We start from the raw sequence: 19065 nt of genomic DNA, 5'->3' as shown, positions 1-19065 counted from the left end.
GAGCAGCTTTGTTGTGCACTTCAGTCGGGCAGTAATGGAGAATTCTACTCACAGACAGTTCAGTTATTCTGTCTCGGCTCCAGGGAAAGTGATTCTCTTTGGAGAACACTCAGTTGTATATGGGAAACCAGCTGTGGCAGCCACTTTAGGTGTGCGGACAAGAGCCTGTGTGCAAGAAATTTCTGAGTCGAAAGGCACTGTCAGACTGGAATTGCCACAGTTGGACGTCAATGTGACTTTTGATGGCCTGTTTGAAAAGATTGAGAGTATGGCTAGCCATCCAAACAGCATACTTCAAATTCCACCATATGAATTTTCCTGGCGATGTCCTGAAGGTGTTAATTTGAATCTCCTGAAGGAAACCATATCTTCACTTACTTCAGAATATAACTTGGTGCATTCAAATGAAGAGCAAGAGTACTCTGTAACAGCATTCCTAATGCTGTTTGTTGGGATGCTTCTGGGAGTAGACTTGGAGGGTCAGTTGACACGGTTTGGCGGCCTCCTCATCCGTGTGGAGTCTGATGTGCCGATGCGTGCAGGGCTTGGTAGTTCTGCAGCCTATGGTGTTTCTCTTTCTGGAGCATTGGTGGAATTCTTGCGAAACAGGTATTTTGCTATTGCAGCGTATTGTCTTTGCTTTCACATATTATTGTAGACATTCAAACTTTAGATTTTAATCTGCAACTGGATTTGTATATTGACAGTCTAGTTTGTTGCACAGAAAAGATATTTTTTATTCTTTATTTACAGAAAGTTAAAGTAAATGTTTTGCATGTGCAACTCTGTAAAACTTTTACAGATTTAACTATATTTTGAGTGTTTATAGTTTTTTTTACTGCTGTGCTGTAAAAGGAAAGTTTCTCTTAGCACTGATAAATGTATAATTTTCTCCCTAGCTTGTGTACTGAGTGGAAGTGATTCAGTCAGAGTTTACTTTTGCATTTTTCAAGCAGTGAGAGTAATGAAGATACTTAATAGTTTGAAACTTTGTGCTGGACTGACACACAGACATAGACTCTTGCCATTTTAATTTGCAGCAGCATAGAGTATTTTCTCTCTCTCTCTCCCTCCCTCTCCCCCTCTCTCCCTCTCCCCTTTCCCTCTCCCTCTCCCTCCCCCCCTCACCTCCCCCACTCCCCCACACGTGTGTGTGTGTGTGTGTGTGTGTGTGTGTGTGTGTGTGTGAGAGAGAGAGAGAGAGAGAGAGAGAGAGAGAGAGAGAGAGAGAGAGAGTGCGCACGTGTGTTTTATGTGTTTTCTTTTAGATTGTATAATTTAAATGATGACATTTAAGAACCAGCAATTTTGTTGTAAAAACTAGATATTTGCATTGTATATCGTGTTTGATAAACATCAACATCTAGAAACCTGATATTTCACTCTGTCAGCATTTTATTAGTCACTAGCACCCTAGTCTCATTAATAATAAAATGATAGATCAAACTTTTTAACTAATAAATGAACCAAATATTACTCTGTTGATGTAAATTAAACAAGAAGATCCAATCAAATTAGTTGCACACATATTTGGAGAAAACCGTTAAACAATACATGTGTCTGATAGGAATGATCGAAGCTTTGAGCTATGAGAGAAATTACAAGATGGAAAAAAATACTCTGATGCAGAAACACAGTAGTAACACAGAATCAAAAGGAAAACTACAGAGACTGGAGAAATGAAAATGTGGCCAACTTACATTAAGATAAGACTGATAGCCCATGTATATGCTGGGGAGACATTTCCCATCTTTGGAATTCTGAAACACCTGTTTCTTAAAAGTACACAAAGGAGCTGGATGTGAAATGGTTATTCCATTGAGGGGTATTGGCAGTGCAAGCAGTTTTACTGCAGCCACTCATTCTCAGGGAAGGCTTGTTAGCAATTGCACAGAGATACATATATGCCCTTATTCATGACTTTTGCGTTTTGCATCTAATTACTTATCTTTATAGTTTATTTCTAATCACCAATCTAATCAAAATACTTTTGGTTATTATAGTGTTAATTGTGAATCCCTCCTCTGCATTTGCAGATGGGGTGTTGAGCACCAATGAAATAGACATGCCTATAATACATTTTGTTAATGTTCATTTCAGTAAGTTTTACACTTCAGCCGATATACTTCTTAATATGTGGTTCCATTTAAGTGCAGTGCAGACAGCAAGATGACTGCTCCTGAAATTAATACTGCTGACAGCAGTTATTTGGGTCACAGTGCCTCACAACATATATTGGATGTAAATCTGTTCCCTTTCTGAAAAATAGTGTGTTAGTACTAGTATATATTTCTTGTTTTTATCACACAGGACCCAACAACTAGGTCGTACCAGTGGTAATATATCAAGACATGGCTACTGTCCATCGCAAGCTCCCCGTTCTCTTTCTGAAGAAATGAGTGTGGTGTCACAATGGGCTTTCATCAGTGAGGTAGTCATGCATGGAAAACCATCTGGATTGGATAATAGTGTCTGCACTTATGGCTCTGCTGTCCAGTTTTGCAAAGGAAAGAAGCCAGTATCAATTTTAATGCCCTCTGACTTGAAGGTATGGATTCTGATGACCCTATTTTAAATCACTGCTTTGTGATGTAAATTTTGTTGTGTATTATGATAATAAAAAATATTGGATCCTATATAGATAAGATAGTAAAGGGTTAATTGACAACAGATTACCTTTAAGAGAGATGAGCTGGTATAGAGTGGGACTATTCAAGTGGCAGCAAGTGTAAACCTACTATTGAAAATGCTGTACTCTAATTGGCAGTGTGTTCTGCTATGGACAGTTTATTTTACCTTTCATCACAATGGCTGCAGGTTTGTTGCTCCTGTTCTTCTGAGTACGTATCTGAACACAGTCATTTTGCCATGTAAGACTGCATAGCCATTGTGGTTGAATTCCTTGTAACTACTGTAGATTTAAATTTCCTTCACTGAGAAAGACCAAAAAATCAAACATTTAGCAATTAACCACTCATAACTTGATCTAAATTACGAAAGGTGATCTGTTCAGTCAGTCATTGCAGTATAGTCTAGTAATGATAGGCTAAAATAGTGACATTAATGAGTAACATAAGTTTCACGCAGTATCACATGCTTTCCAAAATTTTACAAAATCTTAAGGTCTGTGTACAAATGATTGATTATGAGTAAATTTGTTTCTCATTCAAGAGTGATATATGGGGAGGCATATGGTAGTTGCAGTTCAGTATATTTGTTAACATTTATGCCCAAAATTCAGTTTGCAGAATGTAGTCCCAATGTTCATTGTGAACATATTTCTACTGTTGTGTGTCAAGAGTTTATGGTTTGAGAATCATTGTCTTGCTAAAGAGGCAAGTCTGTAATAAGTTTTATTGATACTAATAATAAAACTGTAACACTATCATGTCTGCCTGTTTGAACATGCTAATCTCGAAAAACTACTAGACAAATTTGCATAGAGTTTTTACATGTAACTTATGTGAAGCTTGGGGAATCAAATAGGCTTTATTTTATCAAAATTAAATCATGGAAAAAATACCACATTTAAAGTTTTAGGATTCTGCTCAGCTTAGTAGTTCGGATGTTTAGTTTCGTGACATGAAATAAAAGTGTAGTACACCATAGAACTAATAGATGGCACTGTTAGTTTTGTAGTACACCAAAATACCATAGATGACACTATTAGTTTTTTCTTTACTTCAGTGGCAGAAGGTTTGACAGAATTTTATGTCAGTGACTGAATTGAGCACCACAATGTTACTTTTATGAATAAAAATTAACATTGAATTTACTTGGCTAAGCTATACGGATTTACTGATTCTGCTGTGTGCATTAAAAACTCAACGATACTGCTTTGCTTCTTTTGGTACAATTTATTTATGCACACAACAAAGAAAGTTTTGCATCACCTCAGTTGTGAGAGTTGTGGAACCTATACAGAAAATTGGAAGAGAGATCAACATAAACATCATTTCCACCCTTTTCACTGCTCATGAAAACCACTCATTGCATACCTCTAATACCCAGTAGCACGTCCTCTTGCATTGATGCGTGCCTGTATTCGTCATGGCACACTATCCACAAGTTCAAGGCATTGTTGGTCCATATTGTCCCGCTCGTCAATGGCGATGTGGCGTAGATCCCTCAGAATGGTTGGTGGGTCATGTCATCCATAATCAGCCCTTTTCAATCTATTCCAGGCCTGTTCGACAGGGCTCATGTCTGGAGAACATGCTGGCCACTGTAGTCAAGTGATGTTGTTATCTTGAAGGAAGTCGTTCACAAGATGTGCATGATGGGGGTCCGAATTGTCATCCATGAAGACAAATGCCTCACCAATATGCTGCCGATATGATTGCACTATCGATCGGATGATGGCATTCACGTATTGTACAGCCATTATGGCACCTTCCATGACTACCAGTAGCACATGTCGGCCCCACATAATGTCACCCCAAAACAGCAGGGAATTTCCACCTTGCTGCACTCACTGCCCAGTGAGTGTCTCTAAGCCGTTCAGCCTGACCGGGTTGCCTCCAAATACGTCTCCGACAATTGTCTGGTTTAATGCATATGCTATGCTCATTTGTGAAGAGAACGTGATGCCAATCCTGAGCGGTCCATTTGACATGTTTTTGTGCCCATATGTACCGCACTGCATGGTGTTGTGGTTGCAAAGATGGACCTCACCATGGACATGGGAGTGAAGTTGTGCATCATGCAGCCTATTGCGCACAGTTTGAGTTGTAACACAACATCCTGTGGCTGCAGGAAAAACATTATTCAACATGTCTCTCTGTGTCTCCTCCATGTCCGAACAACATCGCTTTGTTTCACTCTGAGACACATGGACATTTCCCTTGTTGAGAGCCCTCCCTGACACAAAGTAACAATGCAGACGCGATCGATCCATGGTATTGACTGTCTAGGTGTGGTTGAACAACAGATAACATGAGCCATGTACCTCCTTCCTGGTGGAATGACTGGAACTGATTGGCTGTCTAATAGGCGCTGCTCATCATGGATGTTTACATCTTTGGGCGGGTTTAGTGACATCTCCGAATAGTGAAAGGGACTGTGTCTGTGATGCAGTATCCACAGTCAGTGTCTATCTTCAGGAGTTCTGGGAACCGGGGTAATGCAAAACTTTTTTTTGATATGTGTATTTGACTTCTTGGCTGGGAAAAAAGACTTAATTGACAAAGTGATTCTATAAGGATGCCATTTTTACCAACTGAGGCACAGAACCCTAAAAAGTGACAGTATGCAAAGGCTCTTCTGTATAGCTCATTTTAAACTACAGAGAAAGAATTAAAAAAAAAAAAAAGAAAGAAAAAGAAAGGACATGAGCTTTTGGCGTGCATTCACACAGTATTTAAGACTGGTGTAGCCTTATCACAAACAGCTGAACACTGATTGTTGATAGTCATTGTTTGGGATAACCTTCAATTGGTATCATACCTGTAATTGTTGCATAAAATGGGGGATATGATTCTGAAACATACACTATCCAAGACATTTTTAAAATGCAGACATGGATTCTATCAAAACAGCAGAATGATAGAGGACTACAGTGGAGTTTGTATGTACTTCAACAACTGATTGCTTAGCAGAAGCAGTGTCACTTGGAGATCTGCAGAGAATTCCAGTAACAAGTTCAAAAAAATATAGCCTTCTATGATTGCCACTGATAATACACGTTGGTTTTATGCCTATGATCAGAAAGTATCTAGCATTTATTGTTATTTGTAGAACCCTGCTTCAGCTTGAGAAGAAAAAAAGAAAACTTGGGCAGATGACAAGCCACATTGAGTCCATGCTGATGTTGATCATCATGTCTTAGGTGTTTGAGGCAAGACTTGAGAATATATCGAGAGAAGAGCATATTTATACCTGGGCATTCTATATGACAATTTACATCTTCATGTAGTGGTCTTCGTGCAAGATATTTTGGCTGAAAACTGTTAATAGCTTTTTCCCAGCCATTATCTAACTACGCATAGCTTCCTGAAATGTCTTTCTCATCTCGCAGATGAAGATCAGGAAGAGCAGTTGAAGGTTTGATACAGTTCATCAGAAGAATGCTGAAGATTAGATGGATAGATCATGTAACTAATGAGGAGGTACTGAATAGAATTGGGGGAAGAGAAATTTGTGGCACAACTTGACTAAAAGAAGTGATTGATTGATGGGACATGTTCTTAGGCATCATGGGATCACTATGTTAGTATTGGAGGGTAAAAATTGTGGAGGGAGACCAAGAGATGAATACACTACGCAGATTTAGAAGGATTTAGGGTGCAGTAGTTACTTGGATGTGAAGCTTACACAGGATAGAATAGCATGGAGAGCTGCATCAAACCAGCCTCTAGACTGAAGACCACCACCACAACAACAACATAATTATGACATCAAAATGAACTAAAAGAGTGTTATATTATGTGTTATATCTTGTTTGATTGTCTGTCATCTGTTTCTTTTGACAGCGTAATTTGTTAAGCAAGGTGACACTCCTAGAAACTGTACATCTGGAAATTAATTTAATACGGTATCATTGCTGTTTGTTTCCAGTCCTTTCATGTGTTTACAGCTGCACAATATGTGACTAAATTGTAGACTAAAATTGTTTGTTGTGATCCAGTTGTAAATAAACGTATTCACTTATTTTCATTCCTTTGTGTAGTGCACTCTATTGGGGTTTGGGGCTAGAAAAGGGCCTCATATTTAATCGTGTTACAAATGCTAGCTAAACTATACCAGTGCATCATCATATCTGAGGTTATCCTGTATAAGTTAAGAAAGCCTGTATAAGTTAACGAGTTATTGATGCTAATTGATAAGTGTAACACACAAAAGCTTAGAATTTAACACAAGATACTGTCACAGTTTTGATGAGCAGGATGCGTACTCAGTTTCAAAAAGTGACTGCAAGTAGTGTTTGCCTAATTAAATAAATTGCAGTTCCATTTAATTTTGCATTCTTATGGTCACTATGCTCTTCTTACTAAGAGAATTAGATATACTGCATCAAAGACAAGCGATGAAATGGGTGAAGCTGTGCAAATTAGATGTGACAAAACACCTGCATTTTGTAAGAGTGTGTTCATTAGCTTGTAATGTTGATACAACAAGTCTACTAAACTGTTTCAGTTGTATGTTAATCATATACGTATTATGAGCATATTGTTGCAGCTTAGTTTTGAAGTTTATCATCTTACATTTTTAGGTTCTTCTCATTGATACTGGTGTTCCAAGAAATACTTTGCAACTTGTTGCTAGTGTTGCTGAAAAGCACAAGCGCCTAAACAGTGTTATCTCTTCAATTCTTGATGCTATGGGATCTGTTGCTGTTGAAGTTGTAGCAGTACTGAATGACATGTGCGCTGCTGGAGATATATTTTCTACTAGCATGTCATTATTGGAGGTAAGTATTTTTCCTTACATATGCAGGTAAAGAGCAGTTTGCAAGAATATCAAGAAATATTTTTCTGTTATTTTGTAGAATATAAAGACATGTTTTGTGCAACATAGCATTATTGACTTCTCCAGCAGAAGCACATATAGCAAGTTCAACTTTAACCAGGTTGTTGCACATCATAATAATTGTAAGCTTGTTGTACATTTACACTGAAGAAGTTAGCAACCAATGTACTTTCACATTTCATTGTCAAATTTGTATGTCAGTGTTAGCATCTAAAATAACCTTTACACTGTGATTTGGTGTGACTGCTGTATTTACCTTACATATATAATTTCTCTACTTATGGCCATTTGGCCTCTGTCTTTTTGAATTAATTTTTGGGACTGCATTTTGGTCTGTCATGCAGTCGATATAATTTTTATGTAGAGCAAAATGTATTGCAGTCTCTGACATAAGACGTGTCAGCTCATCGAATTTAGCAAGAGTAAAAACCCTCACCATAAATGAACCACTATTATGAGCCTGAAAAACTGTGATGGTTAAAACTCGGGCTTCTCTTTACAGACTGAAATTGCCAAGTAGTTATGTGGGTTTAGATTATGCATGATTTCCTTAACTCAGTGCAGACAGTCGTCAGGCGAGCCCCTTAAATGTACCGTGGCTGGTGCTTCACACATCCTTTTCTAAGAAACTGTCGTGTTGACAAGCCATAAAACTCAATATGTTGTTCTTTCCTGTAGCAGTAAGGCGACATCATGATGCACTGTAGAATTCTGAAGTGTAACGTGTTCTCTGTAGATGCTTTAAAACTCTTTGACTTGCTCAGTCTTAAATACTGCACATTTCAAAAAGATTCATCTGACTTCACAGAATTTTAATTTACATATGAGTGAAGAAATGAACTTGCAGTAAATTTTAGTTTATGTGTAGGACCATATGGAGTTTTTATTCTTGTAAGAACTGTCCAATTTTACAAGAGTATATCTTTTACGTCCATGCCATACAGCGTTGGGTATAGTTTACAATTACATTGTTAGATTTGTATGGGTTTTCCTGCTGACGAGACAGGTGGCACACTGGATAAGCCAAGTATTGGAGAGTGGTTTTGTGTGTTCTCTGAGAAACAATGTTCATGAAGAGAGAGAGAGAGAGAGAGAGAGAGAGAGAGAGAGAGAGAGAGAGAGTTTGATAGTTTTGGTTATGTGACTGTTCACTATTAGTTTGTAACCCAGAGAATAATTAACAGTTCTATGTGCAAGTTGGAAACATTTTTCCTACAAATTTTGGCAAGTCTGTCCTGGTCAACTGGAAGAATGATGATACCTCTTGCTGCCATATCTGTGACTTTTATGATGGAACATTTCTGAGGGCTGTTTTGCCTGCAGTGATGTAGTGATGTGTAATTGTGTTGATTTTAGGTCTGCAAGGAGGATCAACATTTTAATGACAATTAGCAGTAGCAGAGTTACACAAGGAGAAATTTTAAACATTGCAATGAAAGGAAAAATAACCGACAAAGAAGGGGAGAAACTCTAGAAATAGCAATATTAAGTGAAATTGAACAAGTTACGCTTGAAACCATTAAATCTCTAAATAAGTTAATTTTGGGAACAGTTCCAGCTGACAGAAGGAACTGGAAATGATTGAGAGAATTTCCTTATTTTACTTCCCAGTCGGTAGCTGGTGAACTTGAAGGTAAGACATCATTTATTGAAGCATCATTTTCAGAAGTGGAGTTGGGAGCAATCTGCTACATACAAAGGTCATCAGAAGTAGGTTCCACAGAGCTCCAAGATTTGCAACGATCGGGGAGACCATCCACAGCTGTCACACCTGACATTTTGCGGTGAGATGATGTAGTCATTTGCGAGGACAGATGCATTACGTTTTGGTAGTGGGCACTGCATCTGTCAACAAAGCAAGTGTAGCTGGAATTATCCGCCCTCTTGGATATTCAAAAGAGTGTGCAGGATGGGTCCCGCGGTGTCTAACGGTGGATCACAAATCATACAGAAAAAAACATTTGTCTTGATATGCTGCAACGTTTTGAAGCTGAGAGGAAGGCCTTCTTGGCCTGGATTGTACAGATGATGAAACCAGGATTCACCATTTTGAGCCCGAAACAAAATTACAGTCGATGGAATGGCACCATTCCAACTCCCCACAGAAGAAAAAATTCAAAGCAACTGCTTCTGCCGGTAAGGTGTGATTCTCATGGATGTGATGCCAAGAGGCAGTACCATTAATTTAGAAGCGTGTGCAACATATTGACAAAACTCGAACGCCTGCAACCCAGGAGATGTTTTGCTGCAACACGATATTGCTTAACCCCACACAAATTGAGGATTGCTGAACACATCGCAAAACAGGGTTGGACAGTGTTACCCCATCCATCCTGCAGCCCTGACCTGGCCCCTCAGACTTCCACTTCTTTGGGCTATTAAAGGATGCCATTCATATTTTGAGGATGATGATGATGATGGGGTGATTCACACAGTGAAGCACTGGCTCTGCCACCAGGATGAGGATTGGTACTGACAGGGCATACACGCCCTTTTTTCACACTGGAGGAAGGCCATAGAATGGGATGGATATTATGTAGAAAAATAGGGTGTGTACATAAAACACCATTCTTTTGTGTGTGTATTCTCATTATTTTCAGTGAAAAATAGTTGAAGAAAAAAAATGGGGTGCATTAATGTCTAGGCAACCCTCGTATTTTGTATAGATAGCAGGACAAAAAATGAAATGACTATCGAAATTTGTTATTATTTATCCAACATTGACAAACATGCGGTGAAAATTGATGATGACATAGAATGTGAAGAGAATGCTAATGATTATGAAGAGAGGATGCAATCTCTCAAAAAAAAGACGGAAGAAATTCCAATTTAGGAACAGGTGATAAAAGCAAAACAATTCTTACCACATTCACAAGATCAATGTAAATTTTCTCTGTCATTTTGTGATGTTGAGTGTTCTCTTACATCATTTATCAGTAGCGACAGATATACATGTAAAAAGTGGTTCATTGATTTCGAGGAAACAGCATTTTTAATGGGCTGGAGTCAACTGCAATAGCTTGTTTTAGCAAAAAAATCACTTGACAATATGGCTAATCCTTTTATTCAATGTGAGTAAGGCTTTACATTGTGGGCTGCACTGAAGAAAGCTTTGCAAGAACAAGTCGTCGTGAAAAATGGCGTGGAGATCCAACAACTGCTGTTTCAGTGATAGGAAAAATGGGAAGTCTTTCTTTAAAAATATTTTGTCATAATGAAAGAAATTGCCAGCCATGCTGATATTGATAATGACTTGCTGTTGCAGTATGTGATTGACAGAATAGATGATGATTGAGGTACGAAACTTCCAGATTCAGGCACAAAATTTCTACTTTGTAGTGCTAGAAGTGTGGAAGAGTTTAAGGAAAAAATGAAGCATTGCTAAAGAATTGTGAAATCATTGCCAAATAGAAATAACCAAAGTTACAGCAATGAAAATTTTGGAAATTCCAGTAAGAAAGATGCTAACGACTCTGGTAACAAGAACACTAAAAGCTCAGCTTGTGATCCAAACAGAAAAGTATTTCATTTGTGGTGCCAGTGCCCACAGGTCAACTGATTGCAACCACAAGAGCAAGGGAAATAGATGCTTCAATTGCAACAAGTTTGGTCAATCTCGTCTGAATGCATGAAGGAGAAGAATGATCAACAATTTACAGTATTTAACAAGCATTTTCTGAGCATTGCTGGTGGATTAAATAAAAATTTAGTTTCTACAGGGAATCATATAACTCTCTTGGCAAATGCCTTTTCGAGATTGATGTCTGAAATACTCCTCTGTGATACAGACAAGGGGGAGATTGAGTCAATAATTAAATCACTGAAGACTAAGGACTCTCATGGTTATGATGGAGTACCTATCAGAATATTAATGTACTGTACTGCACATGTTAGCCCTATATTTAGCCATATTTGTAATTTTTCCTTTAGGAATGGTCAGTTTTCTGAATGATTAAAGTACTCAGTAGTAAATCCACCTTATAAAAAGGGAGAAAGGGATAATGTAGATAATTTTAGACCTATTTCTATGCCATCAGTGTTTGCTAAAGTTATTGAAAAGGCTATGTATGTAAGGATAATTGATCATTTTATATGATTTGCTATCACATGTACAGTTTGGCTTTAGAAGTTGTTTAACAACTGAAAACGCTATATTCTCTTTTCTCTGTGAGGTACTGGATGGGTTAAACAAAAGGTTTCGAACGCTAGGCTATCTTTTGATTTAACTAAGGCATTTGTGTTGATCACAAAATATTGCTCCAGAAGTTGGACCATTACAGAATACAGGGAGTAGCTCACAATTGGTTCACCTCTTACTTTCGCAACAGACAGCAAAAGGTCATTAGGCAGTGCTGGGGCCAGTCTTGTTACTTATTTGTTTCAAATAGTGCAGTTCATGACATAAGTTCATGGCTTGTAGAAAATAAACTAATGCTAAATCACAGTAAGACTCAGTTTTTACAGTTTATAACACAGTTCAATAAAACCTGACATTTTAATTTCACGGATTGGGCATGTAATCTCGTGAAACTAAACAGTTCAAATTTGTAGGTGTTCAGATAGGTGGTAAACTGTTGTGGAAAGCCCAAGTTCAGGATTTTGTTCAAAGACTTAATGCTGCTATTTTTACTATTCGAATGATATCTGAAGTAAGTGATCGTTCAACATGAAAATTAATCTACTTTTCTTATTTTCATTCGCTTATGTCATATGGCACTGTATTTTGGGGTAATTCTTCCCATATTTTGGCTCAGAAACAGGCGGTTCGAGCAATAAGTGGTGTAAGTTCACGAACCTCTTGTCGTCCACTGTTCATGAGTCTACGTATTTTGACATTGGCCTCTCAGTATATATATTCCTTACTGTCATTTCTTGTTAACAGTATTAGCTTATTCCTAAGAATAAGCAGCTTCAACTCAGTTAATACTTGGCAGAAATCAAACCTGTATTTGGATCGGACTTCCTTAACTCTTGTGCAGAAAGGTGTGCAGTATACAGCTGCATCCATTTTCAATAAGCTACCCCAAGAATTCAAAAATCTTAGCAGTAATCCAAGAGCTTTCAAATCAAAACTGAAGAGTTTCCTCATGGGTCACTCCTATTCTGTCGAGGAGTTCCTAGGAAAATGAAGCTGATTCTTGTTGTATTGTTGATTGTGTTTACTTAAACTCATGGCTTGACTTTTTCGGGTTCATAAACATTTTCTTTTTATCTGTTATTGCTTTGATGTTGTAATTTCATGTACTGACACTTCCATGACCTTGGAGATTTGCTCCTCAATTTGGTCCTGTGGAACTTGACGTGTAAATAAAATAAATAAATAAACAAAATCAAAAGGTGACAATGAATGCAAACTGTGTTAAAAATAGTATTGACAATTGTAAACTTAAAAATGTACAAATAAGTAACTGAGAGATGAAGATGTTAATTGATTGTGGCCAGTCAACGTAGTTTGTTATGACAAGAGGTTTATGAGATTGAGTGTTCCAAGTTTCCAAGGTACAGGTGTAATATGATTTGGGCAAAACTTCATCTATCTGCAAGGGTGTTTTATGGGAATTGTTGAGATTGATGATATGAAAATTCAATCAGATGTTTAAGTTGTTTCTAGAGAGTAGGAATTTAGAAATGGTAATTGGGATGGAGTTACTATTAGAAAGCCATGGAAGTTGGGATGGAGTATTAGGAAGCCAGAAAGGGAAACTCATCTTATATCAATCCATATAGCAGACAAACCAGATTTAGATACTGAAAGCTGTGGTAGTAGTGAAACAAAGGAACATATAACTGATTTAGTAACTGATTACACCCCAACAGACAAAGCTTGTCACAATGAAGGTTATTGTGAGAAAAGAGCAACCAACATATACTAGGCCCAGAAGATTGTCACCAGAATGGAAAGAAATTGTTGACAACGAAGTCCACATGAGGCTTGATCAAGGAATAATATAACAAAGTTCATATGAATATACAAGGCCTGTCTAAAAAGTATCCAACCTTTGGCCAGAAAAAATTTTTCCAGTACCTGACTGGGTTGGGACCCTAATCCCCTTCAAAGTAGGCCCCTTGTGCTTTCACACACTTAACCCACTGATCCTTCCACAGCTGGAAACATCTGTGGAAGTCATCTTTTGGCAAGGTGCTCAGCTCTGTCATTCTGTTCCACTTTCTCTCTTCTCTACTCTCAAAATGGGACCCTTTCAGTGGCGTCTTCAATTTTGGAAACAACCAGAAGTTGCAAGGAGCCATGTCTGGAGAGTAGGGAGGTTGGCGAACAGCTGTAATTCCATGTTTGACCAAGAAATTTTGGGTCAACTGGGACGAATGTGCGGGGGCTTTGTCGCAATGCAGTTGCCAGTTTTTCGCCATCCACATGTCTGGTCTTTTGCACCAAACTGCATCACGGAGTTGCCGGAGAACATCTTGATAGTACTCCTTTGTCACTGTTTGTCCTTCCTGTGTGATTCGTGATGCACAATACCATGGACATCAAAGAAAACAGTCAGCATCACCTTTATTTTGCTTCGCACCTGCTGCACTTTCTTCTGCCTTGGAGACTCTGGGTGCTTCCATTGCGATGACTGTCTTTTTGTTTCTGGGTCTTATCCATACATCCATGACTCATCTCCAATTATCAAAGTGTTCAGAAACCCAGGATCAGTATTGGTGGTGCCCAGAAGGTCCTGTGCAACATTAGAATGGAGGTCTTTTTTTCCAGTGACAACAACTTAGGCACAAATTTTGCAGCTACTCAGTGCATGTTCAAATCATCATGCAAAATTGCATGTGCAGAATATTTACTCACTCCAACCTCTTGGGCCATCTCCTGCACGGTCAGACAACGATCTGCCATCACCAAATTTTGCACTCTCTCAACAACAGCTGCACTCCCAGCAGCCTGGAGCCTACCAGAATGATGGTCACTCTCCGCTGATGTGCGGCCATTTTTGAATTGGTTGAAACTCTCCTTAATTCATGTTACCCATCGTTTCTTCTCCAAACACCTGCTGAATCTTATGAATTGTTTCACTTTGAGAATTGCCAAGTTTTTGACAAAATTTGATGCTGTATCTTTACTCAACAAGTTCAGTCACCTTGAGAGAATCGGTAATCCGACAAACGCATTTTGTAGCATCTCACTCAGTGACCGACAGGCAGTGACTGATGCGCTGGAAGGCGGGGACCAAATTCACACATGCTCATAAAGGTCTCTTCCTTTACTGTGTACAGTTTACACCGCACTATCGTCTCTGCTTTGCACGGAAAATCAAAGGTCGGATACTTTTTAAACAGACCTTGTACTAGCTAGGTTGTAATTGTAAAAAAGAAAAATGAAGAGTGCAGTGACTACAGAAAATTAAACAAAATCACAGTGGAAGATCATTACCCATTGCCTCTCATAGATGATGCATTTGATTATCAAATCCACATGCAGTGTTTCACCATTTTATAAATACTTTTTTTGGATTGGCTCTAAGAGAACATTATGTTTGTTTGCATGGGCAGTGTTACAAGACCAACAAAGAGTGATGATGAGGCAAGCCAGTGAGGCTTAGTTTACTGTTAAAAAACTAAAGCAGAATACAACTTGGAAATTAATTTTTCAAAAAGCCAGTTCTTGAAAAGCACTGTAGAGTTTCTTTGATATGTTGCACAGTGTGGAAAAATCCGGCCTTCTGAAAAGACAGTAGCTGTTCAAAACTGTCGAGAACGAAAATCTGTTTCAGGAATTCAAAATTTTCCTAGGACTAACAGGATACTTTAGGAAGTTTATCTTAAATTACTCTACAATTGCCAAGCCTATGAGTGATATACTGAAGCATAATCAAAAATAGGTGTGAGAGGAAAGCAGAGGCAAGAATTTAAGACACTACGTGATGTCGTTTCATCAGATTCAGTTTTAAAAATCAACAACCCAAAATGCAAAACTGAACTACATCAAGATGCAGGCAAAGAATGTTTCAGAGCCATGTTATTAGAAAAATCTCCAGATGATGACAAGTTCCATCCAGTCTCATATATGAGTGAAAAAAAACACCACCGCCACAAGAGGAAAAATACAGAAGTTACAAGCTTGGAGTTGTGCCTATTGTCCATGCCACTCTGGGTGTATTTACTAGGAATATGTTTCAAAATTGAATGGACTGTGCTGGATTCCAAAAGATTATGTATGAGAAGGACCTGTCACCAAGAAGAGCAAAATAGGCTTTAGTCTTGGTAGAGCATACCTACACCATCAAACACAAATATGGCACTAGGATGAAGCATGTAGATGTATTATGTCATTGTGTAAATGTACTGTTTGGTTTTGCAGATAGTTTAATTGCTAGAATCAGGAAAGCTCAAGGAAGGATCATAATTTGGCAGCAATCAAGAGCATTGTCAAAGAACTTTCTTATGAAAAATTTTAAATGAGAGTTATAATTCTTTTAAAGTTCTGTGATGGAAGAGTTTTAGTATTATATGCATTGTTGTTGTTGTGGTGGTCTTCAGTCCAGAGACTGGTTTGATGCAGCTCTCCATGCTACTCTATCCTGTGGAAGCTTCTTCATCTCCCAGTAACAACTGCAACCTACATTCTTCTGAATCTACTTAGTGTATTCATCTCTTGGTCTCCCTCTACGATTTTTACCCTCCATGCTGCCCTCCAATACTAAACCGGTGATCCCTTGATGTCTCAGAATACGTCCTACCAACCGATCCTTTCTTCTGGTCAAGTTGTGCCACAAACTCCTCTTCTCCCCAATTCTATTCAATACCTCCTCATCAGTTATGTGATCTACCCATCTAATCTTCAGCATTCTTCTGTAGCACCACATTTCGAAAGCTTCTATTCTCTTCTTGTCTAAACTATTTATCGTCCACGTTTCACTTACATACATGGCTACACTCCATACAAATACTTTCAGAAACAACTTCCTGACACTTAAATCTATATTCTATGTTAACAAATTTCTCAACTTCAGAAACGCTTTCCTTGCCTTTGCCAGTCTACATTTTATATCCTCTCTACTTCGACCATCATCAGTTACTTTGCACCCCAAATAGCAAAACTCCTTTACTACTTTAAGTGTCTCATTTCCTAATCTAATACCCTCAGCATCACCCGACTTAATTAGACTACATTCCATTATCCTCGTTTTGCTTTTGTTGATGTTCATCTTATATCCTCCTTTCAAGACACTGTCCATTCCGTTCAACTGCTCTTCCAAGTCCTTTGCTGTCTCTGACAGAATTACAATGTCATCGGCGAACCTCAAAGTTTTTATTTCTTCTCCATGGATTTTAATTCCTACTCCAAATTTTCCTTTTGTTTCCTTTACTGCTTGCTCAATATACAGATTGAATAACATCGTGGAGAGGCTACAACCCTGTCTCACTCCCTTTCCAACCACTGCTTCCCTTTCGTGCCCCTCGACTCTTATAACTGCCATCTGGTTTCTGTACAAATTGTAAATAGCCGTTTGCTCCCTGTATTTTACCCCTGCCACCTTTAGAATTTGGAAGAGAGTATTCCAGTCAACATTGTCAAAAGCTTTCTCTAAGTCTACAAATGCTAGAAACTTAGGTTTGCCTTTCCTTAATCTTTCTTCTAAGATAAGTCGTAGGGTCAGTATTGCCTCACGTGTTCCAATATTTCTACAGAATCCAAACTGATCTTCCCCGAGGTCGGCTTCTACTAGTTTTTCCATTCGTCTGTAAAGAATTCGCGTTAGTATTTTGCAGCTGTGACTTATTAAACTGATAGTTCAGTAATTTTCACATCTGTCAACACCTGCTTTCTTTGGGATTGGAATTATTATATTCTTCTTGAAGTCTGAGGGTATTTCGCCTGTTTCATACATCTTGCTCACCAGATGGTAGAGTTTTGTCAGGACTGGCTCTCCCAAGGCCGTCAGTAGTTCTAATGGAATGTTGTCTACTCCTGGGGCCTTGTTTCGACTCAAGTCTTTCAGTGCTCTGTCAAACTCTTCACGCAGTATCATATCTCCCATTTCATCTTCATCTACATCCTCTTCCATTTCCATAATATTGTCCTGAAGTACACCACCCTTGTATAGGCCCTCTGTATACTCCTTCCACCTTTCTGCTTTCCCTTCTTTGCTTAGAACTGGGTTTCCATCTGAGCTCTTAATATTCATACAAGTGGTTCTCTTTTCTCCAAAGGTCTCTTCAATTTTCCTGTAGGCAGTATCTATCTTACCCGTAGTGAGATAAGCCTCTACATCCTTACATTTATCCTCTAGCCATCCCTGCTTAGCCATTTTGCACTTCCTGTCGATCTCATTTTTGAAATGTTTGTATTCCTTTTTGCCTGCTTCATTTACTCCATTTTTATATTTTCTCCTTTCATCAATTAAATTCAATATTTTGTCTGCATCCAAGGATTTCTACTAGCCCTCGTCTTTTTACCTACTTGATCCTCTGCTGCCTTCACTACTTCATCCCTCAAAGCTACCCATTCTTCTTCTACTGTATTTCTTTCCCCCATTCCTGCCAATTGTTCCCTTACGCTCTCCCTGAAACTCTGTACAACTTCTGGTTTAGTCAGTTTATCCAGATCCCATCTCCTTAAATTCCCACCTTTTTGCAGTTTCTTCAGTTTTAATCTACAGTTCATAAGCAACAGATTGTGGTCAGAGTCCACATCTGCCCCTGGAAAGTCTTACAATTTAAAACCTGGTTCCTAAATCTCTGTCTTACCGTTATATAATCTATCTGAAATCTGTCAGTATCTCCAGGCTTCTTCCATGTATACAACCTTCTTTTATGATTCTTTAACCAAGTGATAGCTATGATTAAGTTGTGCTCTGTGCAAAATTCTACCAGGCGGCTTCCTCTTTCATTTCTTACCCCCAATCCATATTCACTTACTATGTTTCCTTATCTCCCTTTTCGTACTACCGAATTCCAGTCACCCATGACTATTAAATTTTCTTCTCCCTTCACTATCTGAATAATTTCTTTTATGTTGTCATACATTTCTTCAATTTCTTCGTCATCTGCAGAGCTAGTTGGCATATAAACTTGTACTACTGTAGTAGGCATGGGCTTCGTGTCTATCTTGGCCACAATAATCCGTTCACTATGCTGTTTGTAGTAGCTTACCCGCATTCCTATTTTTTTATTCATTATTAAACCTACTCCTGCATTACCCCTATTTGACTTTGTATTTATAACCCTGACCAAAAGTCTTGTTCCTCCTGCCACCGAACTTCACTAATTCCCACTATATCTAACTTTAACCTATCCATTTCCCTTTTTAAATTTTCTAACCTACCTGTCCGATTAAGGGATCTGACATTCCACGCTCCGATCCGTAGAACGCCAGTTTTCTTTCTCCTGATAACGACATCCTCCTGAGTAGTCCCCGCCCGGAGATCCGAATGGGGGACTATTTTACCTCCGGAATATTTTACCCAAGATGACACTATCATCATTAACCATACAGTAAAGCTGCATGCCCTCGGGAAAAATTACTGCTGTAGTTTCCCCTTGCTTTCAACCGTTCGCAGTACCAGCACAGCAAGGCTGCTTTGGTTAGTGTTGCAAGGCCAGATCAGTCAATCATCCAGACTGTTGCACCTGCAACTACTG

At 38.6% G+C, this 19065-nt stretch overlaps 1 protein-coding gene across 1 annotated transcript in view; it reads left to right on the top strand.

Moving 5' to 3' along the window:
* The first annotated feature begins 31 nt into the window (after window positions 1-31).
* LOC126100245 (mevalonate kinase) overlaps window positions 32-19065 on the top strand; it is a 29957-nt gene continuing 10923 nt past the window's right edge. The window contains exons 1-3 of the mRNA XM_049910827.1: window positions 32-609; window positions 2311-2548; window positions 7211-7408. Of these exons, the coding sequence (XP_049766784.1) occupies window positions 35-609; window positions 2311-2548; window positions 7211-7408 (1011 nt within the window). The 5' untranslated portion in view covers window positions 32-34. The remainder of the gene's footprint in view (window positions 610-2310; window positions 2549-7210; window positions 7409-19065) is intronic.

Source organism: Schistocerca cancellata, chromosome 9 (assembly GCF_023864275.1).
Source record: "Schistocerca cancellata isolate TAMUIC-IGC-003103 chromosome 9, iqSchCanc2.1, whole genome shotgun sequence".
Lineage (NCBI taxonomy): Eukaryota > Metazoa > Arthropoda > Insecta > Orthoptera > Acrididae > Schistocerca > Schistocerca cancellata.
This window is presented reverse-complemented; position numbering and strand designations above follow the sequence as displayed.